The sequence below is a fragment of the Spea bombifrons genome, chromosome 9, assembly GCF_027358695.1.
Source record: "Spea bombifrons isolate aSpeBom1 chromosome 9, aSpeBom1.2.pri, whole genome shotgun sequence".
Classification (NCBI taxonomy): Eukaryota; Metazoa; Chordata; class Amphibia; order Anura; family Pelobatidae; genus Spea; species Spea bombifrons.
This window is the reverse complement of record NC_071095.1, coordinates 31708327-31722890: the sequence shown is the minus strand read 5'-3', so window position 1 is coordinate 31722890 and position 14564 is coordinate 31708327. Positions and strand designations below refer to the sequence as shown.

The window sequence follows — 14564 nt, the reverse complement described above, 5'->3', positions numbered from 1 at the left end:
CAATGCAATTTACCCCATCAAATCATATATTTTTGAAAACTAGACACCCCAAGGTATTTCAAATGCTAGAATGTTAACTCTTTACATGCACTAATTCTACCACCAGTCTTTGTCAAACTTTGTGGTAGTAATTTATTTTGTGTTTTTTATCGCTAAAATTGCTCTTCAGGTATGGATTTACAGCTCCTGGTATACATCACTTTCAAACAACAACCCAATATGTGTTCAGCAACATCTCCCGAGTACAGTCATACCCCCCATGCATGGGTTTGTCGGGTTGTTTGGGAGATAAAACGCCACATTTAGGAAGTGCACATTTTTTAACTTGGAACTTTTACATCTGGTCATTCTGCCCCCATGTCCTAATAGGACCATCTTTGAAGCCGGCTAATTCAATTTACCCCATCAAACCATATATTTTTGAAAACTAGACACCCCAAGGTACTTAAAATGGTAGTATTTAACCCTTTCCATGCATCAGATTCTACCACCAGCCTTTGCCACACTTTGTGGTAGTATTTTTTTTTTTATTTTTTTCACACAAATTGTACTTTGGGTATGGATTTACAGCTCCTGGTATACATCACTTTCAAACAACAACCCAATATGTGTTCAGGAACATCTCCCGAGTTCAGTCATACCCCACATGTATGGGTTTGTCTGGTGTTTGGGGTTAAAATGCCACATTTTGGAAGTGCGCTTTTTTTTCCCCCATTTCGGTCAGTCTGTGCCTATGCCCTATCTTTGAGCCCAGCCACTCCAACTTACCCCATCAAACCATTCATTTTTTTAAATGAGACACCCCTTGGGTATTTGAAATGCTTTTATTTCAATTTTTCCATGTCAGGATTTTTAGGAAGATACAGCGCTAATTTTAGCACTTGCTCCTAATAATAAACGTAATTTTTTTATTATTTATTTTACTCTTTTTGGACTTTTTTTAACATTTTGCTGGAACTGGATAGTTCCTCTAAAGCATAATAATTTTTAAATGTTACCATGTTTTTTTAAGCTTTTTCTTTTTTTCCTTTTTTTTAATTTTTTTTGTTTTAATATTTTACTAATCACATAGTGATTAGAAAGCTGGGCTCCATTGACTTGTATGGTTGAATGCAGTACCTGTATTCAACCTGCAAGCGGAGCCAGAGTTCTCTAGAGGGTCTGGAGACCGTCTAGCTAACTTTTTCAACTTTATTATTCTTTTTCCCGGGCCGCTGGCGGATGGCGAAGACAGCGTGCAGCTGCGGCTGTGACCGCTCTCCGGAGCGGTCACAGCCCGCCCTGGGGTAAGTATTTGGTGTCGCTGGATGCCTCCTGATCGAGGCATTCCAGCGACATCATTGAAGTTTAGGAGGTGATCGTTGATCGCCTCCTAAACGCTTTTAAAACGGGCGTCCGCCGCCATACTATGTATGGCGTATGTTGACACCTCGGGGAGGGGCCAGACATGGCCCATCATGCCGATCTCGGTGTTGCTGAATGCCTCGGCATCGAGGCATTACAGCAACACCGTTTATGCTTACAAAGTGATCGTTGATCACTTTCTAAGCTTGTTTAAGTCTCATGACGTGTCAGGCACGTCATAGGTCGTTAAGTGACCGTTTTGCATGACGTGCCTGACCCGGCAATGGACGTTAAGGGGTTAAAGAGAAAATATCACAAACAAAATTAAGCATTGCTGGGATTTCACAACAGCAGCTTTTAAGGCTATGTGAATGTGCGTTACTTTAAAGACAACCATATACTCATTGCAAGATCAGGAATATAAAATTAACAGTGTATTTTCCCATCTGTGCACTCATATTTGTGCTACAATTTATAGATGAGTCATATTGAAAAACACTAGTGGACAAGAGTTTCTCCTGAGTTTGATACTCAATTTTGTTTCCAATTTTACAGTAGAAACACACCTCACATTCATGTAATCTTATCCTCCCTTTACCAACTTAAATTTATGTACTACAATATTGTTTTTTGAGTCACATTCTAATACTAAACAAATATTTCAAAATTGCTATGAAGTTGAACTCTTATGAAATTTCCTTTATACTTTTTATAGGGAAGAACAACTTTCAGACACATGGCGCTTTTGAAAAGTTGTTTACGAGGGCAATTTCTGTTAAAAATAACCCACACATCCTCACCTGAAACTCACAACATAACACATTTGTAAATAAATAAAATACATACACTCTAGCCACTTTATTAGGTACACCTGTTTAACTGCTTAACACAAATAGCTAATCAGACAATCGCATCCCACTAACTCAATTCATTTAGACATGTAGACGTGGTCAAGACAACTTGCTGAAGTTAAACCGAGCATCAGAATAAGTAAGAAAGGTGATTTAAGTGACTTTGAAAGGGGCATGGTTGTTGGTGCCAGACTGGCAAATGGCCTCCACAGTCACCAGATCTCAATCCAATAGAGCACCTTTGGGATGTGGAACAAATCTGCAGCAACTGTGTGATGCCATCATGTCCATATGAACCAACATCTCTGAGGAATGTTTCCAGCACCTTGTAGAAAATATGCAACGAAGAATACTTACTATATACTATATAAACACGCTTCTGCGCAGCCATTTGCCATTTGAGGCAAAGATTGATTATTTTGGTTTTAATGCATCACTTTTTTGGATGCTCCCTTTTCTTGGGCTGAAAATTGAGGACAGATTGCTTTGTGGATCATTGTTTGAGGTAAGCAGAGTACAGAGTGGGGTCTGTGCCACTCCAAAGTGGAATCTCTGTATTTGAACCCCTTCAGTCACTGGAGGATGCAAAACTTATTTTAACCCCCCATCCCACCAAATGGCCAAGCTCAAAGATGTACCAAATAGGGCATGGGCAGTGGATCACCAAATGTCAAAGTTCAACATTGAAAAATGCGCATGCCCCAAATGTGGCCCTTTTGCCCCCAAACAGCCAGGCAAACCCATTTGTGTGGGGTATCACTGTACTCCTGAGATGTTGTCCACACTTTGACTACCACAAAGTTTGACAAAAAACTGGTGGTAGAATTAGTGCATGGGAAGAGTTAAAATACTAGGATTTGAAATGTCCTGGGGTGTCTAGTTTTCAAAAATATATGATTTGATGGGGTAAATTGCATTGTCCGGCTTCAAAGATAACCGAAATAGCACATGGGGGAGGGGGGAGAATTACCAGATTTGCAAAAAATTGTTTTGAAATAGCAAAACGCTACTTATACTTATTGCCCCATAACATGCAGAAAAAAGCAAAAAACACATAAAAGCATTGGGTATTTCTAAACTCAGAATGAATAGTACAATCTATTTAGCAAGTTGTTTTCATTAGCTTTTAGAGATGAGTAAAATATTTTTCAAGTAAAAAGTTTCACCATATTTTCTACTTTTTTTTATAGTTAATAATATGATACAATCAAAACAATGAAAAAGCCCTTCGTGTCCTGAAAAAAACAATATATAACTTGTGTGGGTTCAGTAAACGGGAAAGCTACACACGAGCAACATGTTAAAACAGCCATTGCCACCAGGGATTAAAAAAAAAAAAAAAAGAGGTACAATAAGTAAAGTTGCATAATTACTACAAAAGCAATACTTAATGAATTACCTAGTAAAGTAAGAAGGTAAATGAGAAAAAATGCACACATGCTAGCGTCTTATATATACCGTATTTGCTCGATTATAAGACGAGGTTTTTTTCAGAGCAAATGCTCTGAAAAATACCCCTCGTCTTATAATCAGGGTCGTCTTCTAATCAGACCTCAAATAGAGGTCTGATTAGGAGACTAAGATCCAGATCCCCCGCACCGCTGCAGGGGACCTGGATCCTCCTGTCGTCGCCCCCCCCCAATTTAACGCCCCCCCCCACACACTTACCGGTGCTTCCGGAGGTGAAGTTGGCAGCGGGGGTTTGTATGCGTCCGTCGCAAATACCTTCCCCGACTGTCAGAGATCAGAGTTCCCCGCGACAGCCGGGGAAGGTATTTGCGACGGACGCATACAAACCCCCGCTGCCAACTCCACCTCCTTCCGGCTGCCGCGGAATGAGACGTCAACCCGCTGCCCCGGCAATACAGCAGGAAATTGGAAGCACCAGTAAGTAAGTAAGTAAGTAAGTAAGTAAGTGTGTGTGTGTGTGTGTGTGTGTGTGTGTGTGTGTGTGTGTGTGTGTGTGTGTGTGTGTGTAGGGCATTTCTGGAATGCCTTATACCCCTATATGCCACTCTGGCACTTAGGGGGTTAAAAGGCATATTATGGGGCAGAGTGGCATATAGGGAGGTATAAGGCATTTCAGGAGGCAGAGTGGCGTTAAGGGGGCATTTAATAGTGCACTCTGCCTCCTGAAATGCCTTATACCTCCCTATATGCCACTCTGCCCCATAATATGCCTTTTAACCCCCTAAATGCCAGAGTGGCATATAGGGGTATAAGGCATTTCTGGAGGCAGAGTGCTCTATATAATGCCTTTTAACTCCTTTAATGCCACTCTGCCTCCTGGAATGCCTTATACCTCCCTATATGCCACTCTGCCTCATAATATGCATTTTAACCCCCTAAATGCCAGAATGGGATATAGGGGTATAAGGCATTTCTGGAGGCAGAGTGGCACATAGGGGGTCAAAAGGCATACCATGGGGCACAGTGGCATATAGAGGGTTAAAAGGCATATCATGGGCCACAGTGCCATATTGGTGTGGCAAGCCGGGGGGCAGATGTGCGTAACTGGGGGACAGGTTGGAAAATACAAGAAATAAAAACAAAAAAAAATATTTTTCTCAATCATAGCTTTTATTAAAAAAAATAGTTTACATGAATTAACATTTACTGGTAAAACTTTTTTCCTTTAGGGTCGTCTTATATTCAGGCTTTTTCTTTTTTTCCTAAGTTAATATTCAGATTTTGGGGGGTCGTCTTATAATCGGGGTCGTCTTATAATCGAGCAAATACGGTATATATAAAATGGTGAATAGCAAAAACTGTCTATAAAGTGTGCTACATTCTATAGAACATAAGCACATAATGGGTGTCTGCAGGGGCGGGCTGGGCCGGGGGGCAGGGGGGCAATTGCCCCCCAGGCCGCCCTGATTCCAGGCCGGTGGGCCGGCCGGTAGACGGATATTCAACGCAGCCGCTTAGTTTGCGGCTGGATTGAATGCGGCCATCGTGCTGGTAGCGTACCTGGCGGGGGGGCGGCTGCCGCTCATCTGAGGGGTGCCGGCGCGGCAACTGTGGCTGTGCGCCGCAATTTGAAGCCACGCCCACCATCTTCCGCACCGGAAGGACAGGACACAGAAGAAGAGGAAGAACGAAGAGGAGGAGGAAAAGTGACAGAAGAAAGGTAGGACAAGATTCAGGGAGAGTGGATAGTGTGTGAGAGTGATGGGTGTTATGCTGAATGTTTGTGAATGAGGGTTTCAGATAGCATGGATATATATATATATATAAATTAATTAATATTGTTGTTGATTTTTTTTAGTCTAATTTTGGTGAGTTACTTTTAATAAAGTATTTTAAAGTTTTTTGGGTTTTTTTTTTGGTTTTGGCTGAATTTTCAGTTTAGGTCCAGAATTTTCATTTCGGTGCATCCCTACTATATACTAAGCCAGTCACTGACGTGGTAGGCCTACACTACATCAATGTTTGGCTTAGTATATAGTGATAGGGGTTGTAGTGCAGTTTTGCCAGTGTGTGGCTCAATGTATAGTGATAGGCACGCATTGACGTCAATGTGTGCCTCAGTATATAATAGTTATGCTGTACCCCTGTCAATGTTTGCCTAATCATAGAAACTATGCAGTTTTAAAGTGTGTGGGGGGGTGCCACATACAGTATATGCCACAGGTGCCAAATACTCTCGGTACGCCCCTAAATCATGCGGCAGTCAGACCCAATGGCTGTGCCTCAGCTCTTTGTCCCAAGTCTTAAAAGGGGTGGGATGAAGAGCTGAGGCACAGCCATTGGGCGGTGCGGTGCGTGCACGCCAGCCGCTTTGATTTCATTAGGCGCCGGTGGAGTGACTGCCGCACGACAGCCGCTTTCAATGTCGCTCGCAGCCGCTTTGGTGGCGCACTGGGCCAGTTGACTAGACTTGCCCCCCCAGGCCATGGGCTGCCAGCCCTCCCCTGGGTGTCTGTCCCAAATGTTAGGCAAGCCACCAGGGAGCGCAGAGGGAAATGCTCTATGATTATACCAAACCACATAAAAAGAAAATGTAACTAGTGTTGGTAGATTACAGACAAAAACAAAAGGAATAAACTGAACAAGAATCCAAATTGCCCTACCATACAATTGTAATAAAAAATATGTATTAATCATGCAGTCAGCATGAAATACACAGAGAATAAGTTAAAAGAAAAAGATCTGACACGTTTCTCAATGTGACTTTATCCATGGTAGAGAATTAAGCCGTCACTGTGCTTTATTTGTATATAAAGCCCAAGTGTATTTGGGATTGGAGAAAATTAACATATCCCTCTTAGAATTGATTAGATGAGATACTACCCTTGAGAGGTGAAATGTGTATCAGATCTTTTTCTTTTAACCTAACCTCTGTGTATTAAAACAGGCAGATATACTCAGATCTTTCTTGGAATTACGTCACAGTTATCACTTACAACTAAGTTACTTTACCTTCCATGCATTTTTATTCTCAACAAGTCTTATGTTTTTTGAATGTTGCATAAAGAATATAATCACTTTACACATCAAGTTGGGTTGAATGCTAATCCATACCTCAGTGCTGGCTAGATCATCTTCTGTTCCCTGTCTACATGAGTTAAGATACCCATCAACCAATAGTGTATAGTCAGCCAGCATGGAGTCTAGCATGGCTAAGCGCAGAGTAAGCAGATGCATCACTTCCAAAGCCAAAACTTTATGAAGTGATGGTGCCAAAGGACGATCAAACCAGATGCTGGGGTTATCCTGTCCGGGTGAAACTTACAATTATTACAAGATTTCACATAAAAAAAATGCAGATCATGTCTTTCATAGCCATCCTGCCTTATATCCCTCCCCGACATTTTTTTCCACAGCAGACTTGTTGATGAGGGTCTGTATAAATGACAACCTAAAACGTCAGGGTTTTTATTTTTTTTAATTGCAATCTATAACTTATTGGCAATCATAAATCACTAACACAATTGGAAATCACAAACTTTAAATCTTATTATAGAAAACAAAAATTAGTGGGACAATTCCAAGGCAGTTGTGTGTGTAAAAACCCAAACATTTGGATTATAAAAAAAACTGTGAATTGTATGTACAAACTAAACAGTGCATAAACACCGACAACTATTGCTAAGCTACGTTGAGGAAAAGTCTGTGGACGCATTTGAAATTGGACATGCCATCAATACATTTTCAGTTTGGACAACTTTTCCTGCAGAACATCAAGTTAATTATTTATACCAGTTATTTATTTACTTAAGTGTAGGACCTGAATTTTTATAAATAGTAACAAATGCCTCTTTTTGTTTTGCAATGCACAATTCATATCGCCCAACATCCGGGACATGCAGTTCCGGACGCCAGACGGGTGTTTTTTTTCCCTTTAATTTAGCCCTCCTAAAACGTTCACCGGCTGCAAGAGAGGAGGATTCCCCGCGGCGCTGCAGGAGACCTTCTATGACAGAGATGCACCGCCAGAAGTGGAGAGCAGTGGCAGAGGTTGTGTATGGGTATTGCGCAGAGGTCCACCGACTGCCCCCGCTAAACACCAGGGTGTCTGAGGAGGGCAGAGTGGCATATCAGGGGCAGATCTATAAGTAAGGTGTATTATGAATTAAGGGGGGGGGACCTTAAAATGAGTATAGGGTTTCCAAATTTCTGTTTGTATATAACATATGCTGACATAACATACCAAAAATAAAATAAATGTATTCCTGTTTATTAGGTGAAATAATTTTTACTATTCCACTCATGTGTATTTTTTCTTTAAAAATATTTTTTTCTTTAAAATAGCACCAATCTTTAAAGGTGCGGCCTATAATCGAGCCAATACAGTATAAGGTGATATCTTAAAAGTTGTGATGCTGGTTCATGTTAATGCTGTGTTGAAAATCACAACAATCATTAAGTACCCTGACAATATCTCATCCAGGGCCGGACTGGCCCACCGGGATACCGGGAAATTTCCCGGTGGGCCGGCAGATTCGTAGGCCGGGCGGCTGCCCGAAATCTTATCTAAACGGCCGGCGCTACTTCAATTCTTTTTTTATTAAAGTATTAAAGCAGCGCCGGCCGCCGGCATCAGCGCTCAGCGGCCGTGTGCGATGGCCGCCTACTGATGGGAGCAGCGTGAGGGGTGAAAGCCCCGCCCCCTCGCACGGACCTTTCACCCCTCATGTTGCTCCAATCACTATGCGGCCATCAGATTAATGGAAATTTAATCGAAACGGCCGATGCGTGCTGACACCGCCGGCCGGAGCTACTTTAATACTTTTTTTATTTTACTTTATATGGCAAGCCGATCCGGCATATTCAATTTAAAAAAAAAAAAGAATTAAAGTAGCTCCGGCCGGCGGTGTCAGCACGCATCGGCCGTTTCGATTAAATTTCCATTAATCTGATGGCCGCATAGTGGCCGCATAGTGATGGGAGGAGCGTGAGGGGTGAAAGCTCCGCCCCCTCACACTCAGACTGCTGGAGCACCGGATGTCCTGTGGAAGAAGTAGAAGGTAAATAAACAATTTTTTTTTTTTTTTTAACAAACTGTATAATATTTTTTTTATATAAAAGCCTTATGCCCCCCATATGCCCCTCTGCCTCCCTGATATGCCTTATGCCCCTTATATGTCACTCTCCTTCCAGAAATGCCTTATACCCCTATATGCCACTCTGTTCCATGATATGCCTTCTGACCCCCTAAATGCCAGAGTGGCATATAGGGGTATAAGGCATTTCTGGAGTCAGAGTGGCATATAGGGGCTACAAGGCATTTCTGGAGGCAAAGTGGCATATATGAGGTTAAAATGCATATCATGGGGCAGAGTGGCATATAGGAGGGTATAAGGCATATCAGGGAGGCAGAGTTGCATATGGGGGGGCATAAGGCTTTTCTGGAGTGCCCCATGGTATACCTTTTAACCCCCTATATGCCACTCTGCCTCTATAAATGCCTTTTAACCCCCTATATGCCACTCTGCCTCTATAAATGCCTTTTAACCCCCTATATGGCAGAGTGGCATATAGGGGGTATAAGGCATTTCTGGAGGCAGAGGGGTATATAGGGAGTTAAAAGGGGGCAGAGTGGCAAGCCTGGGGCAGATGTCTGGCACTCCACCAGAATTGATCTGTGTTTGTTTTCTGGATATACCCTGCAATACGAAAAGACATCAGATTCTACTAACTTAATCAGGTTCTATTAACTTGACATGGGGCTCTGTGCAAGGCAGAGTTGCATATGGGGGGGCATAAGGCTTTTCTGGAGTGCCCCATGGTATACCTTTTAACCCCCTATATGCCACTCTGCCTCTATAAATGCCTTTTAACCCCCTATATGCCACTCTGCCTCTATAAATGCCTTTTAACCCCCTATATGGCAGAGTGGCATATAGGGGGTATAAGGCATTTCTGGAGGCAGAGGGGCATATAGGTGGTTAAAAGCAGGCAGAGTGGCAAGTCTGGGGCAGATGTGCATAACTGGGGGGGGCAGGTTGGCAAATAAAAGGAAATAAAAACAAAAACAAAAAATGTCTCAATCTAAAAATGTTTGCAGTAGTAAATGTTTTGATTCCATTATGTGTAATATATTTCATTTATTAGGGCCTTTTAACAGTTTTGCTTTCTGGTATTTTAATACAAATAATATGATAAAAAGAATGTTTTATAGTTATTTGTATGGCACATAGTGTGACTCGGGTGTAAGGGGTGCGTGTGGGTATTAGAGCTCAATCGCGAGATAAACTATATGGGGCTGCTCTCCAAATGTTTCCAGGGCTGCTTTTCAGTCCCAGTCCGGCCCTGATCTCATCTCTCCCTGTGAAGCAGGACACCACGTGTAGTACATCCATTCCTTATATAGTACCCTATAGGCAGTGTTCCCTCTAAGCTGTGCGCTTGTGCGCGTGCACATAGCTTTTTAAGAGAGCGCACACATCCAAAAATTGTGCGCACAACAGTTTTTCCCCAAAAAAGAAAAAAAAATTTTTGGAAACTTTATGCGGCGCGGATATTGTGCGCACAAAATTTTTGCTCTGTGAAAATTTTTGCACAAGAGAAATTTTCTGTGCACGCCACCTAAGAAAAATTAGATGGAACATTGCCTATAGGATAGTATTTTTAATACACCGGGGACTTGTGGATAGTGAATGGAGCGCGGGGGAGGGTTATACTTTTTGGGTAATGATATATACTGTCCTCCAGTGATGACCCAGTTGACATCAGCACTGCTGACAGGGGAGAGTCCAGGCTGTATCTCCTTTTCCATAGCTCTGCTTTTTGTTCTTTGCTTCTTCACCTTCTTCGTGTTCGCTACATTTTCATTGTTCTCCAGTGATCCACTGTGTTACCATGTCCTCCTGGAGCACTTCTACATCAGGACAGAGCCTCGGTGTGCACCACATGGACAGCCTCTCCCCTGACTGGAGGAATCGTGAAGAAGTTGTCCCGTTGTGATGCCGAAGCTTCACCAAGATGCAGAAGTGCACAAGGAGCCCAGGACAATGCAGCGTAGCACTGGGGGAAGCATATCACAGAGAAGAATGGAGATGTGGAAAATAAAAAGAAGGCGCAAAAGCAAAGAACAAAAACCTGAGATTAGGCGAGTTCCATTTCTGGATATAAAAAAATAAAAAAAACCTCTGAATTTCATCTGAACCAAAAGGGCAAGAATCAAAATGATTTTTCTGAAAGCTAATGAATGAAAAAATAAACAAAAAATTGGTTAGAAGGGGGATGGGAATAATGGATGAAGTGGGCATGCCTAAACACTACGGTCAAACCTGGAGAGTCCCTTTGTATGTTTCAATAGCAGGCACAGAAATCAAACCACTAAAAAAATGGGTTACATAATTTATTGTTAACTAGTCATGTGGAAATATTAGGTTTTATTAGACTGTAACGGATACCTTGGCTGCTTTATCCCATTAGGTGCCTGTTTACCTCACAGTGGTAGAATGCAAGTTTTAATTCTGGTCTTAACCACAACTTCTGGGTTTGGTATTATATGTATATTCAAACTTTGCAAAAGTGTACGCACCTTTTCAAGAGTATGACGTTGAGTCAAGAAGGAAACACGTGATGGTGGCATGTTGAGGTAACGAGTCAAGCATTCCTTAAGTGAGCTTGTACGATGAGGAAGGAATCCCCCGGTCCCCACCGAGAACAGGTACACATCAGCAACCTAGTAATAATTTGTAAAGTGCAATGACTTCAGCTGTTTTAATAATTAGTTCTTATGTATCCCCCACAAAAAAACGTAAAGTTTTAAGTTCTCAGGAATTTCATCTTTCATTATCGATTAGTTGAATAAATTTTATGGACTATAAGATGAGCAAATGCTCTGAAAAATACCCCCCTTCTTATAACGTGACCCCAGTACCAAAAGTGGTCCAAGGAAGGAAAAGCGGTGAACCAATGACAGGGTCATGGGCCGCCAAGGCTCAACAATATGGAACTGTGAGGTACGAATTAAAAAATAACCATATGATCCTACCTGTGTATCAAACACATTACTCAGGACAACACCATACTGATGAGAAAGAAAATCTCCCAGCCAGCGGCAGTCATGGATAACCTGCAAAAGGCATGGCGTTAAGTTTCTAAAACATCTACACAAAAACCTATGTACATTTACATATTAACTTGCTTAAATGGATTAAGACAGTTGAGAGTTAAATTCCAAGTGCATTACCGAATATATTTTTATTTGGAAAAACACAGGTTTTGTGTAAAGCAAAGGGGGAAAAAAGTGCACATTCCTAGGGAAAACGTAGGGGTGGGTAGGAGAAAGCAACTGCTAAGCTACCAGACGTGAAAGAAGCAAACACATGGATAAATATATACTATCTGCAGAAAGCTATTTAACACAAATCATATAGGATACATACAGAAATTCTACCCTCTTGGTCACCAAGCCATACTATTACTTAATGTCACTCATGTTTTTATCATGTTGAATACAAAATTGCAAAATGGTTGGATATTATGGTTCACCTTTAAGATAGATTTATCCTCTAGGACCACTTGTAGCCCATTTTTGAAAATCTTTGGACCGAGAATGAGGACATCAAAAAGGTATGCACGGCTTTTGCTTGCAACCTGCCAGAAAAGTTAATGGAAATATGGTTCATTTAGTGAGAGTGAATGAATATTATGTATTTTTGCATGCTCTGAATAAGGTTTTATTTAATACATGTAGCTCTTGCCAAGGAATCTGCAAATAAAACAAAGCCACCCAGAAGTATAAAATTACAGCAGTACAACACAAACACATTTGACCCAGAGAAGAATATCCAATAGTGAACCAAGTGTTTAGGATTTGTTGGATTAGCATAAAGTGTTTAGTCAGCCCAAGCTACAAAGTATACATAAGGGTATTGATTCAATGACCTTTCTAAACTTGAATAGATGTTCAAGATGATTGAAGTGCATAGCTACCTTAATAGCAAAATAAATGAATTCAATAAACAGAGAGACAACCAAAGAAAACATTTAGTCTGTTTTTGTACCATTTTCATTGAATTTAGTTTCTCACCTGTAGCCAGCAGATCTTTCCATGGCGGCAAAGGTTTAAGCCAACAGCACCAATACCCAGAACTTTCTGGTTTTGGAGATGTCGCACCTAATAGAAATAGACAATCAATGAAAAACTGCTACGGGCAACAGATGTTCCTACACAAAAATACAATGCTCTATACAGTATCGAGGACTAGTCCATGTGAACGTTCCCTGAAAGAGCTAAAATGGCCTTGTATAGTGTATTGTTCAATCAGTAAAATTTCTTGTAGGTTATTGTAAGTTCACTGATTCAACTATGATTGCACTACACATGGCAACCTCAATCAATATTGTAACAGAATTAAACCATTACCACCCGCTCCCACAATGTGTGTGTTCTGCTCCCGCCACATATGTGGCAATCCCGGCCGCTCCCGCCACATATGTGGTCAATCCCGCTACGCCACTTCTGCTTGGGCTAACTGGGGAGATCAAAGTTGCCCTTATACATTACACACAGCACAAGCCAAATGGTACAAGGCAGCCTCACAGATAAGTAGTAGGGGATGACTTGGGCCCAGCCAATATAAGTCTCTGGTTGTAACCATGCTTCTCTTCTATCGCAGCCCCTACATGCTTTTTGTTTTCCTTCATACTACTTGAGACATAGGGATTTGCACAACAGGTGTATTTTTTAGTTCCTGCCTTAGTTGTGCATTTTAAGGAGACAACCTCAAATTCTCTGCTTCACCATAAACTAGCTTGCAAGCTATCTTTGCCCTGGACCCTGACCCCTCAGCAAGTCATTGGTTGTAATGGTGACTAAAACCATGCCTTACTTTGGTAGGTGGGGTGGACAAGATTTTAGTACTAGGAGCAGATTGGGATGTTCGTATGTACTGCTACGGCTGTTGAATGCAACTAGTACTATCTTCAACTCCTGACTCAAAGCAAGAAGGCTTCTGCCTATTTGTGACTGTAAACAGTCAGATAACAATCCAAAAGAAGATAACAATCCAAAAGAGAAAAATCAGAATATATGTACACAAGGTACCATAGCAAACAAATGGAAAATCCCGTGCAGCTATGTCCAAAAGCACTTCTGCTCCACTAAGTGCACAATAAGACATTTATCCAAGAAAATAAATCACAGTACTCCAGGGATGTTGCCAGTGAATCCACACATTTAATAAGCGTGATGACTGGCAAGGTGGAAGTGTCACGACCTCCCTTACACTGGCACTCACCGCGGAAGTTATTCCACCTGGAACACTACGACCAAAGGAGGAGCCCCTGGCAGCAGCACCCCAGGATTTAGATCATCCCAACAGCAAGGAGGCCAGATAAGGTAGGTATAGGTAGAAGATGGCAGTACAAGGTGTAAGGCTTAGCAAAGACTGGATAACCGAGCCAGGATACGGACACAGGAACACAACAAGCCGTGGTCGAGATCCAGAGAGGGTAGTCAAGTAAGCTGTGGTCGAGATCCAGAGAGGGTAGTCAGGTAAGCCGTGGTCGAGATCCAGAGAGGGTAGTCAGGTAAGCCGTGGTCGAGATCCAGAGAGGGTAGTCAGACAATCCGTGGTTCAGCAATAAGATCAGCAAGGCACAGTACAAAATCGGCAGGCAAAGAGAGGTCAAGCAAGCAAAGGGTCAAAAATAACTGGAAGTAACTCAAAACACAACCGAGCATAAAGACCACAACAGGGTAACTGGCTAGAGAACTTCCTGACTTTTAAATCTGGCGCCAGAACCTAACCCCGCCCCTAAGATGACGTCACCGCTGAAGCTCCAGTCGGCCATCCAAACCACGCCTCCAGCTGCGTGGCAACGAAATGCTCCTGCCGCGAGGAAGGGACCGAGTACAGGTAAGTCCCCGACTCCGGGGGTCTCCACTGCTGCAGGCAGGCTGCTGCA

General features: G+C 42.1%; 1 protein-coding gene across 1 annotated transcript in view; it reads right to left on the bottom strand.

Annotated features, from left to right (window-relative positions):
* EXD1 (exonuclease 3'-5' domain containing 1) overlaps nt 1-14564 on the bottom strand; it is a 31096-nt gene that overhangs the window by 1032 nt on the left and 15500 nt on the right. The window contains exons 7-11 of the mRNA XM_053474446.1: nt 12685-12771; nt 12144-12248; nt 11644-11724; nt 11188-11331; nt 6720-6911 (exon numbers count right to left, since the gene is read on the bottom strand). Coding sequence (XP_053330421.1) covers nt 6720-6911; nt 11188-11331; nt 11644-11724; nt 12144-12248; nt 12685-12771 — 609 coding nt within the window. The remainder of the gene's footprint in view (nt 1-6719; nt 6912-11187; nt 11332-11643; nt 11725-12143; nt 12249-12684; nt 12772-14564) is intronic.